General features: G+C 33.3%; 2 protein-coding genes across 5 annotated transcripts in view; both read right to left on the bottom strand.

The window, feature by feature from the left end:
* The window catches only part of LOC129956986 (ATP-binding cassette sub-family C member 3-like), a 98,096-nt gene extending 90,058 nt beyond the window's left edge, over positions 1-8,038 (bottom strand). The window contains exons 1-2 of one of the 2 annotated variants that reach the window (XM_056069079.1): positions 6,468-6,548; positions 3,696-3,905 (exon numbers count right to left, since the gene is read on the bottom strand). In XM_056069079.1, the coding sequence (XP_055925054.1) occupies positions 3,696-3,905; positions 6,468-6,494 (237 nt within the window). In that variant the 5' untranslated portion in view covers positions 6,495-6,548. Of the gene's footprint in view, positions 1-3,695; positions 3,906-6,467; positions 6,549-7,959 lie in introns of those variants that run through there. The other variant, XM_056069080.1, reaches the window with a different exon arrangement.
* A 2,639-nt stretch (positions 8,039-10,677) lies between these two features.
* Positions 10,678-23,716, bottom strand: part of LOC129956463 (ATP-binding cassette sub-family G member 1-like) — a 35,259-nt gene continuing 22,220 nt past the window's right edge. For all 3 annotated transcript variants that reach the window (XM_056068353.1, XM_056068354.1, XM_056068352.1), the window contains exons 4-13: positions 21,497-21,686; positions 20,608-20,753; positions 19,333-19,456; positions 18,402-18,516; positions 17,211-17,410; positions 15,692-15,793; positions 13,586-13,754; positions 12,726-12,826; positions 11,808-11,963; positions 10,678-11,706 (exon numbers count right to left, since the gene is read on the bottom strand). In XM_056068353.1, coding sequence (XP_055924328.1) covers positions 11,362-11,706; positions 11,808-11,963; positions 12,726-12,826; positions 13,586-13,754; positions 15,692-15,793; positions 17,211-17,410; positions 18,402-18,516; positions 19,333-19,456; positions 20,608-20,753; positions 21,497-21,686 — 1,648 coding nt within the window. In that variant the 3' untranslated portion in view covers positions 10,678-11,361. The remainder of the gene's footprint in view (positions 11,707-11,807; positions 11,964-12,725; positions 12,827-13,585; positions 13,755-15,691; positions 15,794-17,210; positions 17,411-18,401; positions 18,517-19,332; positions 19,457-20,607; positions 20,754-21,496; positions 21,687-23,716) is intronic.

A 23,716-nucleotide genomic window follows, 5' to 3' on the forward strand; every position in this document is an offset into this window, starting at 1 on the left:
AAACAAGCACAAACACGAAGACAAGACATTCACGCGCGCGGCTTCACAGTTCAGCATCACATCTCATTCTAATTACAATCGCAATGCACTATGGGATGACATATAGGATGGCCTAATCAGGTATCGCCATCTAGTATCCAAAAGAGAAAATAAGAGTAATGCAACTGCTACACTTTGCCTTTTTTACTTACACGTATACGATTTATAAAATATGTAATCGCCGAAAAATTCGAACTCGAGATTTTGACGAATTTTCACGTTTTAGACCTTCCTAAGTTAAAGAAACACATTTTTGAAAAATGTCTGTCTGTCTGTAACGAAGAAAACTCAAAAACGCCTTCAGCTGGGTGGATGAAATTTAGTATACGGTCCGGTCTTTATAATATATTTGTAGATTTCTGTTAAATTTTGAGTAAAATCTGTGCTGAGGAAGTCTGTCTGGCCGTCTCTTTGAATATAAGTTAACACGATAACTACAAAACGAGGAGAGCTAGATAGATAAGATTCGGTACACAGATTTAACATCTATAGTGTAGACATCTTTCAAATTTTGAGCCAAATCCAACAACAAGTAGACTGTCTGTCGGTCTGTATAGACGATCAACTGTCTTTATAGACACATATAAACTCTATAACTCAAAAACGAAATTACTTAAATATATCAGACATATGTGTTTTGTAATTACAGTTGTACCCATATGTCAAATTTTGTCTCTCAGTCGAATAGTAAAAATACGACTAAAGCATAAATTTGATTTTCAGATACTTTTAACCGCATGCCAGCAATTATCGCCGAAAAACTCGCCAATCACTCAACCCATAGATTCAGTAAAAATTCTAAATTCACACCAAAGATTGATATTTTGTATCTATTGTACGAAATCTATTGTATATATTATTGCGATGCAAATCGTTCTCTGAAGTAACACCTTTATTGGAGACTATGCGAGGAAGTTTTTGGAAAACCATTGCCGCTTGAATGACAACGCATACAGTAAAAACAAATTGCCTGAATAAAGTTTCTCTGAAAAAATATATACTTTAATATGTACATATATATAAATGTCGGTGTATCAAACTCAAAACGCTAGTGAGGTATGGAAGTATGCGTAGAAATTCATTCTGTGCGAGAGCAGAAATTCGATTTCTCACTATTGCTTTCACATTTTGACCCGAAGTGATTAAAGAATAATGATCGACCTTTTGACACTTGCGGAAACGAAAGTTGCTTAACTCGGCATATTATGAAACTTGAAGGCCGGGATAGCCTCGTTGGTAGGGCGTTGTATTCGCATCCTTCGGCTTATGAGTTCAAACTCCGCCGGCCGAAGACTCCCCGTGAACCTGGTGGTTGGTGCACGTATAAATCTGCCGTAGCTAGAAAGTCCTCCAAATCCAGACAATACCATTGGGGGTAATAGATTAGAGGTGCTCTTTCTCTGATTCGGATCTAAATTGCGATCTGTAGATGAGTGAATGAAATGTGTGAATGAAGTCAGCCCTGTCAAAAGGACTGTGATGTACAAGTAGCTAAATGACACTACGCTAAAAGACTCGGTATAAAATCGCTGACTTTATCAGCGGGCTTTTCTATGACAAGTGCCATAAGCAACAACTACATTAAAAAAACTCAAATTTTTTTTTAGAATTCTTGGAAATGATGATCTGGTTATTTTAGGAACGCTCTTTATTATTATTTTTTTTTAATCAGAACATATGTCTAATGGATGTTCTATCTTGTATAAAAGATTTCACAGCATATTTGATTTTTCTGAATAAATTAACATGTTTTTTTTTTAGCTTATTTGTTGCACCATGATATGTTTTCCGGAATTTTATAATTATAGGGAGTCTTGTTGAAATAGTTTAATACCATTATTTTCGACAATAGAAATTCTAAGCTATGTTTTAAAAAAATAAATTTCTTTCAATCAAACGATAGTTCGTAGGATTTTCGGTATCTTAGTCAAGCCGCGTTAATATTATTTTTATGGAAATAGCATTTGTTAAATCGTTACATTCTAATTTTAAACTATTTGACTTTCTGTAAGCTATATTTACAATATCTCTTAACTCTACCAGCAGGTAATTTAATTAATTTATCCAATTTGAGCATATTTAGAATCTATATATTTATAGCAGCTCTTTCATTCTTAGTTGCTATTCTATTCTATTCTTTTTTTAGAGTTAAAAAGCCTGCCTTAAATGTATGATTGTTTATTTGAATATATTTTACTTCTTCACAGACAACAGCCTTTAAATTGAATAATTTTTTAACATTTATTAATTCTTTGTTATAAATTGATTCTTAAAATTAGAGAACTCTACTGTTTTACTGTTAAAAATCGAAAATGGAATTGCAGGTAGTTTCGATTTTATTTCAAGATAATTAACAAATGTTTTGAAATCTGAATTTTAATAATTTTTTATAATTATATGTTTTATTAATTTAAAATTTTTAAAATAATCATTTTAGGCTGAACTCCGATTCTTTTCAGGGAGATTCTATATTCAATTATTATAGTAAAATGTGCTTCGATATCTTATTTACTTTTTTTTAACTTTAATTTAATTGAATTCGTTTATTTAGTTCTTTCTTTCTTTAATTAAAAAAACAAATTACAAAGGACAGTTTTTCTAGGAAAGACTCTTTCAGTATTAAAAAAAGTTCAACTGAATTTTATTAGAAGTATATTAAAGAAGAAAAATCAAAGTAAAAAGAAAGGAAAAAAAGACATGTTGCCAATTATGAAAACGGAGCAACGCGAAGTATTAAATCAAAAATTGTTTTGATACAATTCAATGGCGACTTTGATAGCCATACCGGTGGCACAATGAATAACGTCGTAGAAAATTACGATCATGATTTTTATTGGTTTATTCGTGTAGTTTTAAATAAAGTGCAAATCGATTTCTTGAGGGTATCCAGTTATTGTAGCACTCCAATCAAAAGTACTTTCTTCACTTTTATGTTTGACAACTATTGATTTTTTTTGCCTGTAAGTTTTTATATAAGCGAGCAATCTTTGTATAAGCAAATTTTAAGTAACAAATAGTAACATAAAATAATATATTTCTATTTGAGAGCTACTTTCAGAAGAGTCGTATGATGTCTTGCGAATATAATAGTTTAAAATTTAAAAATAATTTCATACGAAATATAAAAAATGGCAGAATTTTTAATCGAATCTAAATAAAATTTAATTATAAGATCAAGCCTTTTTTTAATTATAAAAAAACACTCTCTCAGAATAATAAAATAACTTAATATAAAACTTCCAAAAGATAATTAATTAGGAATTTTGTTAGAATAATGTACCAAAAATTAAACAAAGCAATATTCTAATTAAGTTGTTCGAATGCTTTGCCCCTGTAATTTAATGAAAGCACAAAATTAAATTTATTTTTAAATATTTCAGAAAAAATATCGAGACGACGAGGGCTATTAAATTTATGATGGATCCAGAAAAAGGAGCCTATTTAATAACTTAGCCCTAGTATAAGATTGAGAAAGAAGTGAAGAAGTTTTTCGGAGTCTTTACCCTCAGAAGATACTGAGCCCCCTTTCCGTGGTAACGCGGGCACGACATCATCATCATCAAGGGTTTTTTCATGTGACTTGTCGTAACATGATTTGACTCCATTCGAATTCTGCACAAAATGACAATCAGGTGATTTGAATCAAAGGAACGTACCAATTTAGAGATAGTAAATTTCGTCCATGGGGTGTGACCGTTTCTAACTTGCAACTGCCCTGACATACAACAGCATCTGATGCAGCAATATCGGATCCAACTGAGGAGGCTGACAATCCACAGAATCCCACAAGGAACGAACACTAGGATGGAATGACGGAAACAACTGGGAAGCTTTGGCACATCAGCATTCCAAAACGCATTCCAGTTCTGTAAACAAAAATTATCAAAATACTACATAAATATAAAAGGGCAGATACTATTTAAATAAAACATTTCTAGATACTATATGTTGCTCTATTGTATGAAAATGTTGATTCGTAAAATCTTATTGGGTGTTAGAATTGTTAATTAATATAATTTAAAAGCTTTTAAATTAAGGTTTGAAAAAATGGTTAGCGATATTAAGCCATTCAGAAAATGTTTAGCTATAGCGGCTCCTTTTTTTGAGTTATCTTTGTTACAGAGAGATTGAACAGACTGATTCACAGAAAGCCATAATGCCAAAAATAGGTTTTTCGAACTCAGAAACAAATAATTTCAACAAAATTTCGAGTTTGAGTTTTTGAAAATTATAATACTTTCTGCATACTTCGTTTACGATGAAGTAAAAATGAAATATTACACATTGAAGCAACCATAAATAATGATTATATTGCTGTCAAATAATTCAGTATTTATTGAAAAATAAATAATGTCAAAGTACCAATATTATAAAAATCATGTACAAATCTAGGCTTTTAACAAAGTTTATATTATTGGAAACTAAGTGCCAAAAGTTTGTATTAATCAACAAGAACTGAAAATTTACATTTGAAAACATTTGAAAAAATCCCCTATCGTCTACAAATATTATTGTTTCAATTAATTGCAAACAATAACGTTTTATGGCAGAAAGTAAGAATTTATCGTTTGATTTTTTTCCCTTATATTGGAGGAAAAAAATCGTCTGCTTTTCTAAATTAACATTGGAATTATGATCTTATTGTTGTGCATTTAAATATTTCACTTAATTGTAAAAGGAAATTTTTATTATATATATAAAAACTAAAAAACACGCACGTTCTGAAAATTTTTAAGATGATCGTCTTTACATAATGCTGAGATTGAATTTTTCTACTTTTTATTTAATTAATTTAATGCAAGCGTTTCATCTATACTCTATGTGCATTTAAACCATTTCAAATTATAAAAATGAAAGAAAAGTAAAAGTGTTATTTCTTTTTTTTTTTAACTGGCAGTATAAATTGTTGATCTTAGAAACAGTCAAAATTTGGCCTTGAAAATCACTCTTCAACTCCTAAATTCTAAAATATTGAAGTTGAAGTTGTAGAAAAATTTCAAATACAAAAGTTGTTCGTTTTAATGAGGCGCTCATTCGGTTAACTGGAGTTATATTTCTATCTTCAATATTAAGAAAGGTATAGCGAAACGAAAATTTCAACCCCCTATCATTTCCACCCTATTTGAGCTAGATAGCCCATTCATTTACGAACCGATTCGAGATTATTCCATTTCTAACAACATATTCCAAGCCAGTTAAAATCCAAACAAAATTACTCGACTTATCCTGTTCATAAGATAATGATCGGTGAAGAACAGAAGAAATTTTCCCGAAGTCGTGTCATGAGAACCATTGCAATAGGTTGTCTTCCTATACGAGCTGTCTCAAGCATTTTTTATATCTAACTATTAGAATAAGTATATTCAACTTCATCTTCGAAGTGTGGGCAGTGCTGTATAGTGTGTCAGAACGACCTGAATAACACTGCGTTGCAGGTTCTCGGTTCGAGACGCTTTTCTTTTTTTTACTTATGTATTTATATTTAATATTTTTGCTTTTAAAATTATCTATATAAGTGTCTTTCCTAAAAAACGTGATTTTGCACACACAAAAAAGCATTTTTTATAACTTTTAAAGATTTTTTCTATCTGCTCTCACGCTGAGAATGTCATACAGCGCCATCACGGACACGATTTCTCAATGGTAAAACTGAATGTAAGTTCAAAACTGTAAATAATGATAGATAAACTGTAAAACGAATACTGTAATATAGCAGACTGTTTCTTTTAACATGTTAAACTAAGTACATGCATTATTTTCTTTTTATTTAAAAGACCAGTTCATATGTAGGTAAGATTGTAAAACATTCATAAGTAATCAGTATGCAATTAGTATCTAAATATTTTCTCAAAAAAAAAAAAAAAAATCCCCACGATTTAACAAAAAAAAAAAATCCCAAGCCTAGCTCTGTTTTCTAGATTTTAGAACACATGAAGAAACTAAGCAATGAATGAGAATTCATCGACAATGAAATCGAATTTGGCGATTTATCCACAGTTTGGCGTATGAGGATGATATAAAATGGCCAAATTTTTCACCTAATATGAAAATATTTCTTTCCATATAAAGAAGCAATTTTAAGGTTGAAATTTTGAGTCAATTTTTTTAGCGAAAAAAATATTTTTCAACAAATGTAAATTTCATTTTATTAAATGTAAAATTCGAAAAATTGCATTTAACGGGGGGAAAAACCCTTAATGAAAATGCCTAGTTTTATTTTGAAAAGAGTATCAATATATGGAAAGATGGGAAAAATGCTTTATACATTTTAAAATATACGAAAATTGTTAAGTTTTATTTAAAAATTAAAGAATAATAACTTCAGTTAAGATATCGTCACTAGATGGCGCCCCAATTGTTTATTGAATCTTTATTAATTTATTGTGAACTTCGCAGCTGTTAGAAGAATAATTATAAAGGATATTTACCCAAAAAGTGGTCTGACAAAAATCCATCGCTTCATTTATCGTGAAAATTTTGTCTAACTAAAAATCGCACCGACAAATCATATCACTTTGTTGGTGATGGATTAATCGGAAGTTGTCAGGAAACGGATGTTCGTAAGATAAAACAAGGTTTCAGTGAAATTTAATGGCGCAATTCTATATTTGCATGTGCATTTATAAGGAAGGAACAGCGGGGTTGACCGAGTTAAAATTTCAAAATGTTATGAAGCGAATGTTTTTTCATTCAATACGAAGGTCATAGGCGATAAACGAGAGCAATCTTTTTTCAGGTATTTGTTGCGACAAATTTAGACAGTTGTTGTTCTAAAACATTTGCAAGATTTTGTGTTTAGTGGAATAAATATGCATGGCCTTTTTGCACGGTGTACGAAAAGAAACCAGATGTTTCAATAATATGAATATTCTTTGAACATGCAGTTTTTGCTTATTATAATTATTTTGCAGTAATTGAAATATGTTTGGTCACAAATTGTTTTGAACTATCTTCAGCTGTTTCTCTAACAACAAATTAAGGATATTTCATCGGTATTATAAATTAGAAGCATATATATTGTTTCGTATAGCCATTAAAGTAACATGTACCTATAGTAAAGCGGCAATGGATTTATTGAGACAAGTCACAGCATCCCTAATGGCGAAAAAAAGAAGTTACGCAGAAAATAAAGTAGATTGGGCAAAAAGTCCAGTTGGGGGGATGCTGTTTCATAAAAAAAAAACACAAAAAAGTTTCTTGGAATTATCTGTAAAATTGGCGGATATTAGGAACTTTTCATAACTTGGAAAAAGAGGTCATCCTAGAACTGAAAAATGTACCCTTAGATTCTCTCCCCTTAACCGATTGCGTTTTTCAGATTTTTTTTTTTATTATTATCATTATTATTTACTTTCTTTGTTTAAATTCTACTTCGCCGTTGCTTAAACTCGGAAAAAAACATATATAAGAAATCATAAAAAATATAAGCATTATGAAATTCCAAATTAAAACCTATTTCTGAAACAATCTAATATTAAAATTATTACTAAATCAAACTGAAAAAGCCCCACTGTACTTAGAGAGCGCTAATGCAGCTACTACTAAAACACAGATTAATCTAACCTAATTAGTAATAAATACCAAGTTAATAAAAGTAAAAAAAAAAAAGAAAGAAAGAAATTAAACCAGAATAAAAAAGAGAATCCGGCCTGAAGACTTTCTCAAGGGTCCCCCTCAGGTAGGGATTAAAAAAAAAGGATTTTTTTTTCTATGAGGGGTCTGACTTTTAGTCCAACAATATTGAACCCTCGTGACCCGAAAATCCCCTCAAATTAAGGCCTAAAAGATGCACTATTTTATACAGAAATAAAACAAATTACAAAAAAAAAATCTCCAATTTAAGAAAAAAATACAATCACATAATATAAACTATAAAGAACACTCACAACTGATTATTAAAACAAAAAGGAAAGAACTCACCAGTAGCAGGCAAAAAAATTTCTACAAAAAGTGTCCCATCGTGTTCTTTCTTGTTTCCCGCGTCTCATTTTGTTTCTGCTTCGTCATTCAATGTACTAAATAATTGGAGGATCTCAGCGCCATCTATTGAGTTATTAATCTGTAACGGAAAGTATTATTTGTCGAAAGATTAGTACCGATCCAGCTTCTTTTTTTAAAAATTAAAATATCAATATTCCAGTAGTTTCTGGGAAATTCATTAGTAATTAAATTTTTAATGAGATTTGTTGCTTCAATATAGGAAATTTTGTATTACAAACTCTTTTAATCCTGTTAAATTGTGAGAAAATAAAATTTTTGAAAATTTTAGAGTTTAAATTAGAATGGTAATTACTAAGTTTAATTATTTTAAAGTTGAATTCATCCCTTTTATCGTAGATACTAACTAATGTTTTATCATTAGAAATTGATTTTTAAATCCAGATAGGTATCTTCAAGTTGATTTTTATTTGTATCAATTAGAATTAAATCTATTGGATAACAATATTGGTATTATCTAAGTTTATCAAAAGTCATCAATATAACTGCAGCCGTTTATTAAATTTAATTGTGTTTTGCTCATAGTAATGTAGGAAAATATTGACTAAAGCACTTTAGAAAGCTGTTCCGATTGGAATGCCATTTATTTGTTTATAAAAATTAATTCCATTAAAAACGTAAATTTTCGGTAATATTAAAGCTGCGTAATTCTAGCCAGTTATTTTTTATAAAAATACCTTCATTTAAATATTCGTCATATATAAGAGTAACATACATTTATTAATTTTCCATGAGGCAGATTGGTGTATAAATTTTCATAATCTTAAGTTTATTAATTTTGTTATCTTTTAGAAAATCCAAAACTTCTGTTACTATTAATTATAAAATTATCTTCATCTTTAATTTAAAAATTCATTTAATTTTATCTTAATCTTAACATCCATGAATGTTTTAATAGTTATGATAGACTAGACTAACATTTAATCTTAATACACAAGAGTTTTAATATCACATTTAAATCTTGGCGGCGCAGTTGTTCCATTTCTTGGAACACCCAACTTTATTCGCTTCTAAAATCCTTAAATTCAACTACAAATGGAAAAAATATGTTTAAGAAACACTTATTCTTTTTTTAAATAATAGATGACAATTTAAATCGAGATAATCCATAATTTACAGATATAGCATGTTATGCAAGAGCTTTTTTTCAAGGAATATTGTTAATCATTTTTTCTAGTAAAAATTAGTGTTATTTTGTTCATTGCATCTTTATTTTATATATTTTTATAATTTTCATAGAGAAAGCATACGTATAATCGTTGAATAAAGTTAGGTGTTCCATCAGCTAGAACACTGCGCCGATTGTGTTACTCGGCGAGACGCTATGCAGGAAATAGAACACCTGCGTCTTCATTTCCCGTTTTTTTTCGTGGAAAATGAACTCGATTCAAAGAATGTTTGGGAAGGTCAGAATTCTTGGAAATGACCAACCCTTACCCATTCTGAAGTTTTGGGGCTTTTCTAGTTCGTCAACGGATTCCGAGACGACTACATTTCGACGACTCCATCTCATTAAGGGGTGAGACGCGGAATGACGAGTGCATTTCCGGTATTCCTTTGACCTTGGATTTCCCCTATTAGATACTAGTAAATTTAAACATCTCCTTTCATCTTTCCTTTCACCCCCTATTTTGACGAATTAAACCCACTCTAACGCAATCGCAAATGCGTGGGTTTACAGTTCGTTGCTAAACTATATCTGTAGCCTTTGCAATCTTTACTTGGAGCTACATGGTGCTTGCCCTTCGAATTTCGCTAACATTCGTTTCTTATAATAGTGTAAGTATTTAATATATTATAACTTTTTTTTATATTTTAAATGTAACTATAAATTTTTTATAAATTATATTAAAATGTCTTGGAGAGCAGTTAACTTTTTCCGAAACGGAAATTGTCCTTCAATAGCGAATCTGGGCATGTCTCCTTGTGGTGCATCTTAGATTATGCCAAATCAGCTACACAGGTATAACGTAGTGTTTTTTTTATTAAAATTCTAGTTTTTTTTTTCATTTTCGCGCTTCACTGCAATGCTTATTTAGTCACACTTTCAAGAGTTCTAACTGTGCAGTGTCCCAGGGAAGGGACCCCCCCCCCAAAAAAAACCCAGGAAGATTATACTTACCTTCGATATTTAACCGTTTTAGGTCAATAGGAGTACACAGGTTGTTCACAAATTATTTTACGAGTTTAAAATTTAAAGGGTAATTCACCGCAAGGGGTTAAACAATACACATAACTACAAATTGAAATATTTTACAACGTATGCCTAGATTGTTCATGTGCGGAAAAATGAGAAAATAAAAGTGCTATTAACATGTTGACTGCCGCGCTGAAATTCTTGCAATCCGAAATCTTCCCGAATGGCAATCAAAATATTAAAATTAAACCTTGAATTTCTTAATTCGGATACACGACCTTTGTAAATTAAACTGCTGTGTAAACATTAAGGTACCCCCCCCTCCCGAAACTGCAGGGCCACAGATAACTAGTTACTTGATCTAGTGGCAACCCTGCTCTGCTGTAAATTATATCGTGAACAGGAATAAATTAAATCTCCATCAGAAGGTATACAAACATAATGTAATTTCTTGTTCTGAAATCACTAGGAATAAAAATCAAATAACAGATTATTGGTAAAAATTCAACTAAAATACTTTATTGTAAAATCCTTTAAAACTAAGTAAAATCCGAAATCTAATAAGTCCGAATACAGAACTCTTTAAATTAAACACACTTGAATACAGTTTGACTATTCAAACTTTGAGAATATAAAAATAAAATCATTAAAACAAACCACTCGGTGGTTAGAGAAATCACGGAAATTATGCACACGCAAAACATTTGGTATACTGGTTGCAAACATTGCATACAGATGACATCTGGTTGATGGATTGAAAAATTGAGAATCGTGAAGTACGACAAGAGGTAATTTTTCCTCCTTAAGAAATGAAGCACTTTGGTCTACATGACGAATAGTTTGAGACGCATCGAATGATTTTTTCAGCTAATTTCACCATTGTGACTTGAGCATATTGAAAGTCGGTTCTCACAACATCCTACCACAGACTTTACAAATTGTTCCAAAATAGATCAGAAAGTTCACTACATGAAGGCATTTCCAAGACATTGCTGCAACCAACATTAGATTTCTCAAAGTTTCCGTTAAAAAAATGGAAACGATAAGTCACAATTGTACAAGGTGTCTAAAAGCACACAATATAAAACCATTCAGTAATAAAATGCACAACTGTTCTTGGAAAAAAATGAAAGTGTCAATGTCAATTTCTGCAAGAAATTAAGATGCGTCTCCAAGCAACTTAGTATTCACCGATTGTAGACCATTTTATAGTACAGCACGTAATAGGAGATCAGTCTGAAGACGAAGAAGAAAGCCCACATGGCAGCATAGTCAATGTACAGGTTCCCGCCCGCCATATCCATCTCCTTCAGGAAGTCTTGAGGTTCTTGGAAGGGGCAGAAGATTTTATCACAATGCAGTTCGGTTCTGTCTAAGCCGTAGATGCCGAGTAGCACGCTCTGGTAACAATAACGAATGTAAGAGATGTAAGACAGCCATTTTAGGTAGGGTGGAATAGTATCCAAGCTGATGAAGAAACCACTGAATAGCAGAATTGGGATGGACACCACGGGAGCCAAGAATACAGCATTCTATCAAAAAATTAAGCAGTTTTAATATCAGTTTATTTTTTTTAAAAAAAGCAGAATTTACATATTGAAACTTAATTAAATTTACATATTTCTTTTCTTACCTGCACGCTTGTAGCAGCTCCAATAAGCAAACCAACGGACTGCGCCACCAGAGAGATCATGATAGAGGATAGGATAAAGAGGCCAAATCGTACTAAATCATTTGGTTGGTAAGTCATCCAGTACACGATACTGCAGTAGATCACAGGGAACAAGATCTGCAAGAGTATCGTACGATTTAATGATGCTAAGAATCCAAAGTTTCGTTTTTATGAAATGCAATTACCAGTCTTCAATTCTGATTTGTGAAAAATCGTAGTTGGATTCAAGTGGAAACTTCTAAATGTTGGCGTTTAGTTGGGGTTTTTTTTTTTTGGGGGGGGGGGGGAGATTACAATTTGGAATATTTTTACAAGAAGTTTGTAAAGAACTTTAATTTGTAGAATTAAATTACTGTAATCTAAACTACTTAAACTAATACTTGGCACATGGTTCTTTTTGGTAATCGCTAAAGACGAAAAAAAATTCTACAGAATTTTAAATCTGCTGTCGGTTCGATATTCCGTTTCCTCTTTAGTGTATGAAATTTAAAATCTTGAGCAGATAGCCAAGATGCAATTTTAAGCATTTAATCTAAATCCTAATCTTTCTTTTAAAGATTTGAAAATTGCATATATGGGCTAAATATTTCAATACATCAATATTTTAGAGCTTACAAAATAATCCATAACAGAAAATAATTCTAACCGACCAACAGTTCTACACAGAAAATTAAGATTAGAAAAAAAAAAGCATCTGTCCTCTAAAATATTAGAATATAAAAAGATGAAATCCCTACATATCCTTTTTATTAAATTTTCAGCGAAGAATTGCAAACTGGCGAGTTCAGATATCTAAACAAATACCGTCCCAGAACTGAAGTTACCGGAGACAATGAATGAAGCATTTTATACTTAATAAAAGAAATTCAAATGTCTCACCTGAAAAGGTATTTCCGAAACAGTCTTGGCCAAGTAGTACATTCTGGTACTGTACCAGCTGTTGATGTATTCTCTGGCAAATATCGTTTTCTCCATGGGGACTGAAAAAATATAAATGCTATTAAATAGGAGTATTAAAAATTAGTCGTCTAAAGCGACCAGTTTATTCGCCCAGAATAATTTATCAGGCCCCGCATCAGAGAGGGGCCACCAAATCGAATAGAAAGTTTATTTCACGTTTCCTTTAATGAATTCTTTGAAACAAAATATCAGTACAGAGTAAAATCCGTCAATTTCGATTTAGAACTAAAAAACACTCTTAGTCTTAAGTTTAAATAGCATTTTGAATTAACGAAAAATACCATAGATAAGTTCTATGCATGTTTCTTCAAGAAACCGTACATTAATCTTAAGTCTTACCACGATTACTTATCTGACAACGTTAAGCCTATTTTTTCACTTGATTGAACTTTTTGAAGTCTAATTCTTTGATTTCTTTCATATCTTCTCTTCTGACTTAATTTCCTCTTTGCTGACATGGCGAACCATCTCCGGAAGTATTATAATATTTTGTAACTCCAATAATTAGCTAAGCGAAGCGTTTGATTCAGTACAGCTGTAAAAGTTCAATGAATAAAGCAGTCTGAAATATGTATGTTTTGTTTACATCTTACTGTTGCCATTTGAAAATTGGTAACAAGCCCGATTTCTGCGCCACGTACGTTAGTGTTTTATACATAGAGATGTACGTACGAGAGCGTTTCGAGTTATTAAAAATCTAAAATGCGTACTAAAAAGCCATTTGGATAGTGGATTTTAGTTCAACTAAATTGATAGAGTAAAACAAAGACTTTACTCACATGTTAAGACAGTTGGCATCATGGCGGTAAAGATGAGGAAGAGCAGCGAGAAAAAGAGGAACCCAGAATTGTTAAAAATCTTGCTGGCATCGTTACCGATGCCATAGTACAGCATGCCCAGCAAAAGACCAACTATCACGTGGGCGAAGAAGCGGAGCTGTGTCGCCATCTATTGGGAGAATTATAACGTTAGCACTGAAATCTTTCTACAAATACTTTAAATGAAGTAATGGAAAATTAAATGTTCATTTCTCATTCAATTGAGTAATTATGGTTTAGAATATTTTGTGGAATAGCATGAAAGATTAAGATTTAAAATATCTTGTGCTAATTTGATACAAGTGCTTCTGATTTTAAGATATAGCCATAACAATCAATATTCTAAATTCCAGACAATATCGATAAAATTGTAAAATTGTTGCGGGGCAGTTTTTACAAGAATAGTGCAATTTAAAAAATTGCAAATTGCTGCAAGAAGGACGCTTTGAATATTTTTATAGATGCAAATATATTGAATAATAAAAACTAGTTTTAATTTGAAGAAAATAAATTTAAAGTATATCCATTATGTGTTTTATCATAATTTGGAAGTTAATATTTAATGAAGCGGATATAAAACTCAGAGCAAGTTTCTTTAATGCGATTTTATATTTTGATTTTGCTTGTCAACAGGAAAGGAGGACAAGATTTTGCTGTCGAATTGTAGGGCATCGGAAAAAAGACGATAACTAGTTACGATTTTAGAACATGAAGAAAATACTTTAGAAAATACTATAACAACTCTTAGATAATTCCAAAGGGTTGGAAGCAAGTTCACAGCGCCAAATCTGTCGTATGGCCACTCAGACAAGGAATACTTGCGGAAACGAGTATTGCTTGGCGCTGCGAATACTGCTGTTCGAGTTTGTCGCCAATATGGTAACCCCATAAAAGCAAGCGTAATAATTTTCCTACAGCCTTAATACTGATTGGTTTATTTTTAATTTTTGTATTTTTATTTTGTTGCTTGAGTTGTATATCTACTACAGCACTTTTGTAAGAAATGAAATTTAAAAATAAACATCTATTGAAGAATTTAATTAAATTACGTTTTATAATTGAGAGTATTACTGCTAATAAATCAGTGGCATTTTTAAAATATAACTAGATTTAACTTTGCAATTCTTACAGAATTATATTATTAAAATCGCCTATTTTCTGTTCTGGCAAAATTCGTAAACTAAAACCATCTGGTAGAGCTTTTTGAATTGCTTGTCTTTATTCAGCTTTTCATTTAATATTAGCTTTCAAACGGAATTTCATAGTTTTTCGTTTTAATATTAACATTCTAAAGGAATTCTTTGCGACTTATTGTTCTCTTCGTAGATTTCCAGTAACTATTTGATAAGAATTAAATAATCCGATGTCTGACGATTAGGACAATCAAAAATATGATCAAATACGAGGGTTGTTGTATTTGTGGATTTTGTTTCTGCATTTTGAAGTCTTTAGGGCAGCGACAGAACGACGTTTGCATCACAAAAGTTTTTATAGAAATTGTTCCCTGTTCAAGTGAAGAATCAGTTGAGCCGAGTAAGTATTTATTCCTTCAAGTTTTTTTTTAAGAAAATCTAGTCGTCTACTAGCAAAGCTATTAGGAACTGATGCTTTCATTTTTCTTGCACTGTTCTTGTTATTCTCAGAATCCTCGAGTTTAATAAATTAACGAAGCCGTAGGATTTTTTTAAAAGGTTAAATTCACTGTACCTTCAGATGTCGAAGGCATCGCGTATTAGAATTTTATTGTATAAAATACAGACCGTGACCGGTTTGCAAAAGTTCGTTATTTCGGAATTCAGAGGAGATTCAGCAATTGTGATCCATGAAGGTAAAAAAAGAAGTTCTTAGATAAAGCAATCGTTATCTTATAATTTGAATAAAAGTGGCGAGTGGTTGTTTCACTATTTTTTATATGGTCAAGCATCATATTTGATGATTTTGCCTCGTATTTCGTCGAGGACGCCAGCAGTAAACACTAAACTAGAGCTTTGCAATAAAAATATTCATTCAAATATCTAAAAAGGAATTGAAGGATTAAAAATTGGCAAGGTACTTTAGGATACTTACTGGTTCTCTAAGCGTGCAAATTAAGCTCCTGTACGTAAGAACTTTAAATTGATTCCAGGAACTGGTAGCATAACCACCGAAGCTGCTTTCCAAGGCGTTCTCCTACAGATCGAAATTAAAATAAGAACATTTTACACGGGGTCGTAATAAACAAACGATTATTAAATAGGGTGTCTGCTGGAGTTATCGAAAAGTAGTGGATGTCTCTGAAAATGCGACTTAATTTACTTCACTAAATAAATGCTATGTAAATACGGCAAAGTGCGCGAAAATGAAGCCCGCAGTCCTAATTCGTAATGAGGTTTCGTTCCCAGCTAGCCGACTAAAAATTCTAGCCTCTGTCAATTCCAGCCTCCTGGTAATGGAATGGAACACGCTTTTAGAACGTGGAATATTTTAACTTCCTATTTATATGATAACAACTTTTTTTGACAATTAAGGGAAACACAAGATTAATTTAAGATTGAAATTTCAACGAGAGAAATTAATAGCCATCTTTTTTCAACCTTTAGAGCCATGAACAATTTAACACTGCTTAGGAAGCTGTGTATTCCCCCCCCCCAGTTCTATATAACGACAGATTTACGCGGTCCAAGATTGTTGAATAACTGGTCAAGAAATTTTTATTTAAGGGTTTATTAACCCTAATTTGTTCAACTGATCCCTCCCTGATAAATATAAGGCAGTTCTCAAATGTTGCAGTGTGGTTCGCTTGCATTATAACCCTTATCCTTTTGTGATACTATTTCTGCATTTTGCTGTTTATAATTATGCGATTCAAACCACTTGGCAGAGTTTTCTTTTTGCATACATTTTGATCGGACATGCAAAAATCTTAGTTATGACATCTAAGGGGCTCCACATATGTTTTAAGTATATACTATACAAAGCCACTTAGTCATGATTTATCTTGAATTATACGGAACTCTAATGGGACCAAATTTATTACCAAGCGAGTTGAACTTGGTCTTTATTTTATCATATATATAACCCACCTGTTCCTAGTAAGTCAATTGAAGAAATCCAATTTCTCCATTTCGGCCTCGCTTATTTCCACATTGTATGTAATGATATCCGTCTTTTTAATCTGTGGTGTTGTAGCCTTGCCTACATTTCACACATTCGGATGTCTGTTAATTGCCTCAACTTTATGACCATTCCCATTGTTCTTAACTCAACTAGGACTTGATTTTCCATTGTCAGCTTCAGATCCATAATTTTAATTCCCATCTTCCTTGGTGTGATATTCGTCTCCAATACCCTTATTTTAAGTGACTACAATAGACAGTCGACTACAAAGAAATATCGATACTGCTCAGTTCAGTGGTGGCGGAATGGTCTACAAGAAGTCTATATTCACAAGGCACGTCTTGTTGCAACAGGACAAAAAGATTGCCTACAAGGCGTTAACATCTTTGCAAAATAGAAATAAGTGATAAATAATTTTACGGTTACAGAATTTGTACCGGAAGGTTAAACAATGCAGATTGATCGTGTACCACACAATTCGAAGGCTTACCTTTAAGAGAGAAGGTTTGTTCTCCACCTGATCTTCCAATAGGCAAAGAGTAGAAGCCTGCAATCCGAGTTCAGTGCGCCCATCGAAGATGAAAGACTCGTCAGCCAAAGACGTGACATCATTGGCTCCATCATAGTTGTCGATTGCCGTCTTAAGCTTCCAGATCCAGTCGCCGTGCTCGCCTGCCGCCACCTCCGTTGCTGCCGAAAGAAGACGAATATTGCAATTATACCTTTACATTCTAAATCAAGATCCCAGCTTTTAACTTCTCGGGACCTCAATGCAAGTGGAGAGATTCAGGTCCCAAATGCGAACAGACGTTTTATCGATTCCAGTTTGGATGCAAGAACATGGAGGACTTATTTTAAACTTGTTAACCGGGAAATTAATATTCAATTCGTTTTGCATTGAAATATTTCGTCGTACCTGGTTAAAAATTTAAGTGTGGTAAGATTCTAATGAGTTCGTTAATGGAGATAATTTACCGTTTTTGTTGATAATACCCAAGGATTTATGGAATCATTCGGCGCTAATGTTTCCTCCTGGTTCAAAGTTTTCTAATCGCCCTTAAGCTAGGTATCCAAGTTGAAGAAACTTGGATAAAACTATCAATTATATACCAATTTTGTATAAAGGCAGATTTAAACTCAGCCAATTAAAAAGATGCCAGTAAACCCCGCATGCGCAGAAGGAAAATTGCACATGCGCTGAGAAAGAGGGCAACAGCAAGTTGCTGTCTCGACGGGACAAGTACTTGCTACTATACAATTTCAGCGCACGTATGGTTTTACTGGATGATTTGCAGCTGGTTTCAGTCCCCTTAACATACGATTCTTCATGTAGTGTTTGTCTAGTAAGTTGCGACGCTTAAATATTGTCACGTTGGTTTTATTACTGGCAAAAGCGGAACAGTAACACATCTTGTTTGCTCAAAAAATTAGCACTAAATGCTTATAAAGCATCACAGTAGAGTTGGCTCAAAAGCTATATTTGACCATGCTGCGCCAAGCGTAACAGCACAGCATGATGTTAAATGGCTGGAATATGAGCACTTTGCCATTCAGTGCAATATTTCCAAATAGTTAGTTGCAAATTCAGATGACGGTGCTTGATTACGTTTAATATGTGAATAATGTCACGAGTGAATTCCGTTAAATGTAAAATACAAAGAAAATTATACAAATAACTCACCAAAATCCGCTGGATTGTGGTATGTGGGACAAGATAGACCTTGCTCGCTCAAGAAAGGAATGAGGTTCTTAGTCGATCCTCTGTAAATGCAGTGACCTTCTGCCAACATGTACAGCTGGAAAAGAACGTCCGACGTTAAATGGATAGGTATACGGAATCTAATGCAACTATTTAATAGTCTCCAACAATATAATGCTAAAAACAAGCTCACGGGATCCCAAAAATGTAGAATAGCATTTCTAAACCCATGACAAGTGTATGCGGAATCGTATAAGGGGGAGATAATATTGGGTTATCAGTAAATGAGACTATTTCATTGTGGGGGGGATCAATGTTTGCATTTAATTCTATTAATTTTAAAAGAAATGTTTTAAACTTGCATTTTTCCCCCTCACCGGAAAACGGATTTTAACATAAACGCGATATCAAACTCATCTTGTTTTCAGTATTTATATAAATTTGTTCATTAGAGATCCAAATTACTAAATATAATTTAACGGTTTTGCTCGCAAATGTCATGAATATACTATGGAAGGTTTTATAGAAGCGTTTAATTACAGTGGGCGTAGTTTGATACGATTGCTGTTAATGCTATTGCTTTGTCAAAATCACTGTTGTTTTATACTATCAAAATTCTTTGTTCATGAATCTACTTATTCAAATCCACACAAAAATATTTACTAGAATCATCACTATATTGCTTAATATTATCAGGTTTGTAATAACGAATCCAACCCGCCATTTTCAACCACGTTAAAGATTGTCATTTGTGGAATTTTTAGCACCACTTATAAGGAACGATTGGGATCCCACTCGATAGATTTCCCAAATCTGAATTGGTTTAAATGGGCAGTTAAATTGAAATCAACTTGGTTTGAAATTATTGATTATACATAAAGTGTTTCAACATTAAATGATCACTCAAACTTACCTTATCAAATAGCTCGAATATCCGGGCACTGGGTTGATGAATTGTGCAAATCACTGTCCGGCCTTCTTCAGCTAACGACTTCAACAATTGGACACATTGCAGGCATGAAGAGCTATCCAAGCCACTGCAAAAGATTCGATCAAGATGGTCACTATATGAAGGATTGTTTTAAATGTTTTCTTTCGAATCTGATGAATTGCTGTGAACGACCCTGCCATCCCTAACCTAACCAGCACATTTGTTTCAAAGAGATTAATTTATGAACTAATGAATTAATCGCAATTGTTAAGCAATTAAGTATTTTAATTGAATGAACCATTTAATAACGAATACCAATTGGACGCACTTAAGCACTCTTGAATACCACTTTTAGGCAGCACAAAATGTTCATCCACTGCACGATTTGCATCTTTTGTGAGGTTCAAAAAAGCTTATAATATTTCACTACTAAGAATTGGCTTAAAGTTCAACTTGCATACTTTTATAAGGATTGCCCACATGAAAAGATGACAATTTCAACTGCGCCAGAATGACTGCAGTCATAGCAGCGTCACCGAACGGGGATATAAAGGGCAGTAGGAGGCATGCACTGCATACGGCGTTCTACAGTGAAAGCTGTTCGTGGAGAGGAAATCGAAAGTAAAATCATCTTATACATAGATGCGTCCATACCGGCACAATGGAACACAAGTGATCTTCCTCCGTGATAATGCCCGTCCTCCTGAAACCCAGACGACTTTAAAATTCCGTTGGGAAGTGTTGGAACACCCATCGTACAATTCATATTTGTTACCCTGAGACTTCCATATCTTTGGGGCATTTAAGAGCATTGCGTCGTCCATTCGGATGACGAAGTAAAGGAAGCTGTGCAGGATTTCCTCAAGAATCAACAACCATCTCTCTACAGCAAAGGTATAGACCTGCTACGTATATTGTGGGACCTTTGTTACAATGCCCATGGCAATTTCTCCCGATTTCTAAGATTCTTCTCATTCACCTTGCCCACTTTTCATTCGGGTAACCTAACAACTTCAAAACATTTCGTTCAAAATTCGGTATATACTCTTGTGTTATAGGAATTAAGTCCCAGATAGGATGCATCCTCGAATTAGTAATTCCTAGATCAAAATTGGAATTTTAAAAAAGATTTGACAATTGTTTACTTATTTATGCCATATATTTCAGATAATTGACACTGGTGTATATTAAAAACTCATTACGTTCATATAAAGAAAAATTTGTATGAAAGTATATTACAAAATTGGAGTTATCTACCTGGTGGGTTCGTCGAGGAAGATGAGAGGCGGGTTGGAGACTAGTTCCTGAGCAATGCACAACCTCTTCCTCTGTCCTCCAGAAAGTTGGCTGGCTTTATTGTTTTGCCGCTCAGTCAGACCCAGAGCCTCTATACATTCATCGACCTGATTAAGAGAATCCAATGAAATATTTGATTAGTTCAAAATAGAGAATCTGAATTTCCAATATCCGAAAATAATTTTTTAAAACTTTACACTTTTACTTTGAGAACCAAAAATATCTTGGGATTTGAGAACCAAAAGAATTTAAGTACTTTATCTTTACTTAAATGACAAGCTACAGATGGAAAGCAAATACGAGACCCCTTAAGATATATGATTTAATATAGTGCCTCCAATGCGACTCGCCTGTGAATCAGCCAACTATATCGAATCATCTATATTATATTCGTTTCTAGTATAGTCAAAAGACGGCAGAAAGTGTCATTTAATTGCATGATCTCGATACCAATATTTTGACACTAGGCCGAGAGGTTCCTACTTTAGGTTTGGTAAAAAAGTTTTACGAGCACTTTTAGATTCTGTCTGTCACTGATTTAATGAATGTGTGGAAACAAGTCGCAATTGTGGACAGCAGGCAAGACACCGTAATTATCCGATTACATATTTGGTTTCATTTTGACAAATGACAGGAATGAAAAACAGAAAACACCCCGTCATCTAAAATCAATTCAATAGTATATAGACATATCTAATTTGGGCCATCTAATTAGATGGCTTCTTTCTTACCACCTCGTAACTAGAAGATGTCAAAAAGTCCACCTCTTAATTAGCACAAATATGTGCCCCAATCATGACCAAGTGAATCTCGAAGTGCATTATGTGCATTGATATGTGCACCGACTCACCGCTTTCTCCCTCTCCTGATTCGAGACGCTGGAGGGAATCTTCAGCCTGGCCGCCAGCTGGATGGACTCTCGCACCGTCAGGTGGGGCAACAGGTGGTCATCCTGCATGATGTAGCAGGAGAGCTTGCGGAATACACGCATGTCCCGACGAGCCCCGTTCACTGTGATTTGACCATTCACTTTGGCACGCCTGTAAAAAAGAAATTGTTTGAATTCTTGAACGGCGAGACACTTTACTTCTGAATAAAAGCTTTTTGCTTAGGATTTTGTGTATCAGATTTAGATATATGTGCGGAAATGTGCGATTCCATTATATGAAGAATACATGTATACCACTTCCAACAATGAAAGGCTGAACTCGTATGATTCGGCAATATAATTCACGATATGAATATCCATGAAATACTAGGTATTATAGTCATGATTAATTCATGACAAAAATCAGGAGGATTTTTTTCTAAGTTAAAATCTTATTTGGTTTTTCTTCAATTAAAATTGTCAAAATTAAGGAAAATTAAAAACATAAAATTTGCAACTTTTAAGAAGAATTGTTTTAGTAGACCATGCAAAGCAAAAATAAAAATACTGTGAAAAACGGAATATATATTACTAAGCTTTAATTGCATTGTAATGTCATGGAATTGGCTTCCATAAGAGAAGCACATGTACACAATAAACAGAATTTAACACAATGTCTGTTACTGTAGCGGAATTGTTGAACATAAATCTCCGCTATTTTTAAAAAAATTAAAGATGGGTTTACACTCAACCAGCTACAAACCATCCAATAAAACCATGCATGCACGGGAACTGCAGTAGAAAGTATTCGTCCCGTCGAAGCAAGAACTTGCTATTTTCCGCTCTGAGCGCATGCGCAATCTGCCTTCTGTGCATGAGTGATTTATTGGAATCTTAACTGGCTGAGTGTAAACCCACCTTAAAGATAACTGGTCGTCAGCGGCAATTCATTAATAAGGTTTACCTTCAAAATAAAGAAATCGTGAAAAATTAAGCTCCATTTTTAAACTCTGCTGCTTTTTCCAGTAATTCGGATGCAAGAAATATGCAACCGTTCTTTTTGCCCTTGCGGGGGGGGGACATCTTTATTTCACAATAGCAGACGAAAGTTCTTGGGAGACCATGTCGCTGATCTATACTCACATGAGCGTGGAACGTAAACAGAGTTTATGTTTAACAATGGGAATTATACATTGCAAAATTAGTCAATATTGTTACAAATCTAATTTTGCTAACCGGCACGAATAGTGTTATCGTGAGAAAGACCGTTGCAAGATCGGTGCTGAGCAGCTGCCGCGTCAATAACCTGAGAGCGACTAAATATATCATACTAGAAAGTTCGAGAAGTTTCACGATCCATCCAGTAGGAACCAAGATACACCCAGGTACGCCCCGATTGGTCTGAAGATTCTAGCCCCGCCACCCGGAACTATAAAAGACGAGCACTCTGAAGCTGCAAGGAAGTTGTGTGTGTGAGAGGAGTCGGAGTCGCCGACAAGTAAAGAAACTGGAGTATTAGACAGCAAGCAAGCTGTTGAACTATAGCGATTAAATGCGTTACGCTATTATGATTGATCGACGGTATTTTGTTGTAGAAAAATTTTGCAACAATATATTAAGGTGCTAATAATTATAGCTTCAGACTGAAGTCGAGTAAATCGATTCCATCATTGCAGTGTACAAGATCCTTGCAATAAATACCGCTTTGAAAAAACGTCTACAATATTTATTATAACAATAAATATGAAATATGTACTTGCCTACATAACTACAGACATAATAGCAAAATAAAATATAATAGCCACAGGTCTAATAATATGAAATGGTGCATTTAATATCAAACAATTAAAAAAAATTAAAAAATTTTGTCATCTAAAGCTCTTGTAGCGATAGTTGGTAGAAGATTTAGTTTGCATACTGTCTGCCAACCTTGAATATCTCAGCATATAATTACTAACTGCTAATCTTGCACTAGATTCCAAGAGGTAGTCTGCGAAACGGGAACGATATATTGTTTTATATTCATCGTTGAAAATACAGATTCACAGGTAAAGCCAAAGAACGATGTTAAATGATATGAAACTTGTTTTAAGTTGGATACTTCATCCATTCGACTCCAAAAGTTATTCTTGGGTTATGAAATTCGGGCTTTCAAAATTATGTCATTTTGAAGGAGAAAAACTTCGTTTTCTTCAAGTGATA

Source organism: Argiope bruennichi, chromosome 11, assembly GCF_947563725.1.
Source record: "Argiope bruennichi chromosome 11, qqArgBrue1.1, whole genome shotgun sequence".
NCBI classification, from domain to species: Eukaryota; Metazoa; Arthropoda; class Arachnida; order Araneae; family Araneidae; genus Argiope; species Argiope bruennichi.